Raw genomic sequence first — 6000 nt, forward strand, 5'->3', positions numbered from 1 at the left:
GTTTGTTGCTGATATTGGTAAATTTTAAAACTAATCCTTGGCACAAAGCAGTACGTTGTGCCCAGTGAACTAAATGTGGAGCTAAATTTTATTTGGAATAAAAATAACACAAACAGCTCTCACATACCACAGTACTGATGAGAAGAAACGCTGCTGCTATGAGATGTCATTGAAACAGTGTTTGTCCAATAGATATGGTATACATCTGTATTACCATCCTGCAACATAATGATTGACATGTTTCTCATGGTTCTGCTTTGTTATATGTAGTAGTACAACTCAAAATTCTTTGTTAACTGTATCCTCTTCTGCAGTTATTCATTCATAATCAGAATCCTGAATGCTATAAGTTTTTAGACAGAGTTTTGTTTTTCGAAAATGTGAACATGTTGTAGCTGTCCAGAGAATGGTATGTTGGCATTGCTTAATGTGTTTTAATATCATCAATACTTAAACTGTGCTCTTCATTTTTATTTACAGAACTTAGTCCTGCTAGATGTGACAATTTAAAACATTAAGTGTCATATGACTGAAAGTTTATCACTGCATGTTTGCTGTCACATTGTGCAGTTTTGTGTATACTTCAGCATATCATTTTTAAGAGATATGAACACAAAGTTGAAACATTTCACTGAATTCACAGCTATTATATTCTTTAGCACCTTATCAATAACCTTAGTCTATTACCAGGCATCACTAATTTCAGATAACATTGAACTCACATTGTTTGTATTGAGAGAATATGTACAGGTGTGAAAGAGCCTAGACATTTCTTGAGGTACAATTGTTTTTCTTTGCCTGAAATGGGTAAGAGAAACTTGTAGAATAGTGAAAAATTGATATTATGAGCTTGTTACTTATATGAACTCAGTTCTCAAAAATGTGAAAACACGTATTCAAGAAATGTCTATACTCTTTAAGACCAACCCTATTACCTATTGCATTGTACATATTACAGTGCTAAATGCAATGTTGACAACAAGCCATTGAAGATCATCTAATTCAATTTACTTTGCTGCCAGTTCACCCACTGTTACTAATAAAATTTAAGATGGCCGCCAACTCGAAAGTTCGTCATGTTTCTCTGCAAAAAAAAGCTAATTCCATCGGTAAAAAGAAAGCGCGTACAAATTGCAAGGTCGAAATAAAACAAAGTTTAAGGAGCGTGTATCGAGCCTACAATTTATAATCAGTACTATGAAATATGATATTTCGAAATTTCAGCTCGGAAAAAGTGAGCCGAATTCTCTAAAAGTTCCGAAAAACATGGCTGCTGCAAATGAACAGTGGACTAAAATCACATACTAGAAAAACACTCAAGAACTACAAAATCGTGCGAATAGTAAATGTAATGACAACGCATGCATTGTGCATGAAAACGCTTTCGAAGTACTCTCAATTATAGACAGTGATAATACTACGAAATGTGTCGAGCCGCATTGGAAAAAAGACGACGGAAACAAAGCACAACAAAGAAGCTTTAAATCTCAAGGAAAATACAATTCTACCATGAGTGTGGTCGCCGACAGTGTTTCAAAATCAAGAACTTCTCAAGATGGATTATCGACCACTGTGGACAAAAGACAGGAAACAAACTGTGTCAACACACAACACAAAAGTTCAGGTAGGCCAAATCACCATCCAACATATTCTGGGATTGATTTGATTTGATTTGATTTATTTCGTGTTTCACAGGTCCAATTGTCTGAGATACACAAGGACGTGGAATGAGTCACTTTTTTACAAATACAATCTGATAATCTTACATAGCATATACAGAAATTTGAGCACATAATTACATAAAAATTTATACAGTAAATTCTTTAGGCAGCTTACAGAAAAAGTAAATACATATTTTCTTCGAATCATTAAAACACTATAGAAAACAGATACAGAGCACACACAGATACAGAGCTCAGGTTAAATAACATTCTTAATGGCATTATGTCACCTTGTATTATATAATATTAAAATATTACAATTTATTTAGTTAAAAATTCATCTAGACTGTAAAAAGCTTTTTCTAGCAGAAATATTTTTAGTGCTTTCTTAAACTTACTCATGTTATGAATCTCTGTCTTTATTTCAGGAGGAAGAGCATTGAAGAGTTTTGCTCCAGTGTAGTGGACACCCTTTTACACCAAGCGCAAATTTCTGAGCTCGCTGTGTATGTCATTCTTGCTCTGTGTGTTATGCTCATGATAATTACTGTTTGGTTGAAATATCTCTATATTTTTACAAACAAAACACACGAGAGAAAAAATATATTGGCATGTAGTTGTGTATATTTTAAGTTTACGAAAACTATTTCTACACGAGTCTCTTGGCCGCATATAATTCTTAAAGCTCGCTTCTGTGCAATGAACACTTTCCTTGATAATGGTTGATTGCCCCCAAAAAATAATTCCATACCCAATGAGAGAATGAAAATAGCCATAGTATGTCACTTTTGCAGTGTTAGGTTCAACACATGTAGTGACAACCCGTAAAGCATAGGTAGCAGACCAGTTCATTTTCTTGTCAATGTGCACTCCAAGAAATTTTGTTGTTTCCATTCTTACTGTTGGGTGATTACCACATGTCACAGTTATCTCTCTCTCTCTTTTTCTATTTTTGTACAGAATTGAATAATGCTGGTCTTACTGGAATTTAATGAGAGACTATTCAACTTGAACCAATTAACCACATCTGAGAGTATGTGATTAATGAGGTCCTCAATATTGTTGTCTGTTCTACTGCTCATAAAAATTGTGGTATCGTCAGCAAATAATGTAAATTTACACGGCAGGTTTGTACATGATGGTAGATCATTTATAAAAATCAGGAATAATAGTGGTCCAAGAATTGAGCCCTGAGGCACTCCACATGTAATGGAACTCCATTCAGAATCTGAGGAAGCATCACATACTCCACCAGAGCTATTAAAGACAACTTTTTGTTTTCTGTCTTGGAGGTATGACTGTATCCAATTGCCTGCAACACCATTTATTCCTACTAATTTTGCTTTTTGCAAGAGAATCTGGTGACCAACACAGTCAAACGCTTTGGATAAATCACAGAAGACACCAAGTGCTAGCATTTTTTCACTAAGGGTTTCTAGGACTTCATTTGCAAGTGCATAGACTGCACCTTCTGTTGAACGTCCTTTTTGAAATCCAAATTGGCTCTTGCTGAGAACTCCATTCTTCATGAGATGATCAATAATTCTTACATGTATTAGCTTTTCTAGAATTTTGGAGATAGATGTCAGCAAAGAGATAGGTCGATAGTTAGTTTGTTCGGCTTTATCGCACTTTTTGTACAGGGGCTTCACAATGGCATACTTAAGTCAACTGGGAACAACACCTTTCTGAAGGAAAGCATTGAAAATATGACAGAGAATGTCCCTTATCCACACAGAAGAATATTTCAATAAATTACTAGATATATTATCAAAAGTACGAACTGTGCAGGTTCGTACTTTTTAGAGAAACGATGATTTTTTGAATTTCTTCTACAGTGATAGGATTAAGGTGCATTTCTGAAATTGTGTTTGAATACACTGCTTGATAAAGAGTTACAGCTTCATCAACATTGAGCTTGCAACCAATCTGTTGAGTTACTGATAGGAAGTGTTTATTAAAAATCTCAGCCACTGTTTTGGGGTTATCTACTAGGGTACCTTCATATCTGATTTTATTTACATCTTCTTTGCTTGTTGTAGCTCTTCCTGTTTCTTTATTTACAATACTCCAAATTGTTTTTATTTTATTTTTAGAATTATCTATTTTCTTCTCATAATAAATGGCTTTTGATTTCTGTATTAGTTTCTTCAAAATTTTACAGTATAATCTATAGTGTTCCCATTTTTCTACATCTTTACAAAATCTTATTGAAGCATAAGTTTCCCTTTTGGTTTTACATGACTGTTTTATACCTTTCGTAATCCAAGGCTTACTTACAGAATTGGAAGAACTGTCTCTGACCAATTTCTTGAGAAATATTTCTTCAAAAAGAGCACAGAATTCATTCATAAAACAGTTAAATTTAGTATCAACATCATGGCTATATACCAAAGACCAATCCATTTGCTGCAACCTGTGACTGAAAGTTCCTTTTGCCTCTTCATTCATTACTTTTTTGAACAGATTAACGTCATAAAGAGTGAGAATTTGTACATCATGATCTGAAAGTCCACTTATAACCTGCCTGACAGAATGATTCTGATGTCTACTTACATCTAAAAAAATGTTGTCTATCATAGTTTGGCACTCGGATGTAATTCTTGTTGGGAAGTTTATTACTGATGTTAGATTATGTAAGGTCATCACAATCTCAAAGTCAATTTTATTCTTATTTTCTGTCATAAAGTTTATTTTGAAATCACTTAAAACTACAATAGCATTTGCTTTTGAAAGTAACCATGACAGAAGGAGTTCCATTGAATGCAGAAAAGTTTTTATGTCACCTGAAGGAGCCCTGTAGACAGCCAACACTATTATTGGGTAGAATTTAGTTATTATTTCTGTGGCACATGCCTCAAATTGTTGTTCCACACAATATTTCTTAATATCTATAGCTTTGTATGCTACACCATCCTTAACATAAATTGCCACTCCACCTTTGTCTTTCCTTTCCCTACAATAGTATTTTACTAAACTATAACTTACTGTAGATGGCAAGGCACATTTATCGGTAACATGGTGCTCAGTTAAGCACAAAATCTGAGCATTATGTATACTGTCCTTTTCACTAATGTTAATAAGAAGTTGATCTGTTTTGTTTAAGAGGCCCCTTGAAAGAAAGAGATGCCTTCCTCTTGCTTTTTCATTCTATTAGTGCTGTTACCTGGCAGAATCCATTGGAGTCTGCCTTGAGACAGGAGACCCTTGACACTACCTACTGTTGTCCCTTCTTTTTCTTCAGGCCCACACATAAAAAATCGTTGAGATGAGAAGGAGGCTCAGCATTTCTTCTGCCCAACAGCCTTGTATTTGTTGTTGTCGGTGGTGATGCTGTTTCTGACACTTCAAATGTTGATTCTGCTACTACTACTGTGTTTCCTTGTGAACTTGAAGTCTTCTCGTTTTTCTTATTTTGGTCTAAAATGATATTTGGATGATGAGGAACTGTAGTTCTTTTGTCGTTGAAATCGATGTCCACTGCTGTTTCTTTTAAAATTTCGTCTTTTTTTACATGTTTTGCTGCTGCTGATTATGTTTCTAATGCTTTTTCCTTTTTCTGAAGTGTTTTCGTTATGGAGTCAGGCGATGGCGATGCAATTATGGTTTTGGTTTTGAATTTATTTTGGTGGTTTTTTATTACCTTGGTTATCAGATTTGCCAGATATTCTTTCCCCCAAGCCATTCAGGTGAAGTCCGTGTTGCATGTGGAATCTGCGTCCAATACTGCTTATATCAATGCATTTCACGTTTTTAAAATGTCTGCAGATTTTTGCAAACTGATTGTTGGCACTTTTTATTTCCCTCTTAACACATGACCATCTTACAAGATCATAGCGATGCGGAATATTGACAAGTAATACGTTAGTGTGAGAGAGGTTCCTCAGACACTGTTTAAGATTGCGCGTTGCACTCGCTGTTTCATTTTTGTAGATGTTTGCTCCTCCCAGAAGTACAACGAAGTCTTTATCATGCAGATTTTTTGCCTCTGCGGCTACAGTCATTTTTTTAATTTCGCTAAGTGGGCCTCCCGGTTTCACTATACCGCACGAATATGTTTTAGTTGTTTCTTTTAGTTTTCTCGGAAGTCCACGACCATGGCTGCCTGAAAACACAAACAGTTTGCTGTTATTGGAGTTCACAATGTGCGAATCGTCTTGTATTGTTTTACTAAACGCTTCGGCACAATTTTTGGTCGGCACATTTACATTGACCTCATTCACGGTTGTTTGTGGCAGTAAATTTTCTTGTCTTACCTTATCCACAGTGCATTTTTGCTTTTCCCATCGTTCATGTGAACTGTATGTTGAATTTTCACTACGTATCGGCGGTTGAAAGT

At 35.2% G+C, this 6000-nt stretch overlaps 1 protein-coding gene across 2 annotated transcripts in view; it reads right to left on the reverse strand.

The window, feature by feature from the left end:
* Window positions 1–1583, reverse strand: part of LOC124545030 — a 60988-nt gene extending 59405 nt beyond the window's left edge. The window contains exons 1-2 of one of the 2 annotated variants that reach the window (XM_047123822.1): window positions 1509–1583; window positions 128–218 (exon numbers count right to left, since the gene is read on the reverse strand). In XM_047123822.1, coding sequence (XP_046979778.1) covers window positions 128–218; window positions 1509–1511 — 94 coding nt within the window. In that variant the 5' untranslated portion in view covers window positions 1512–1583. Of the gene's footprint in view, window positions 1–127; window positions 219–722; window positions 793–1508 lie in introns of those variants that run through there. The other variant, XM_047123814.1, reaches the window with a different exon arrangement.
* Window positions 1584–6000: the final 4417 nt, after the last annotated feature.

This window comes from Schistocerca americana, chromosome 1 (assembly GCF_021461395.2).
Source record: "Schistocerca americana isolate TAMUIC-IGC-003095 chromosome 1, iqSchAmer2.1, whole genome shotgun sequence".
In the NCBI taxonomy this organism is placed as follows: domain Eukaryota; kingdom Metazoa; phylum Arthropoda; class Insecta; order Orthoptera; family Acrididae; genus Schistocerca; species Schistocerca americana.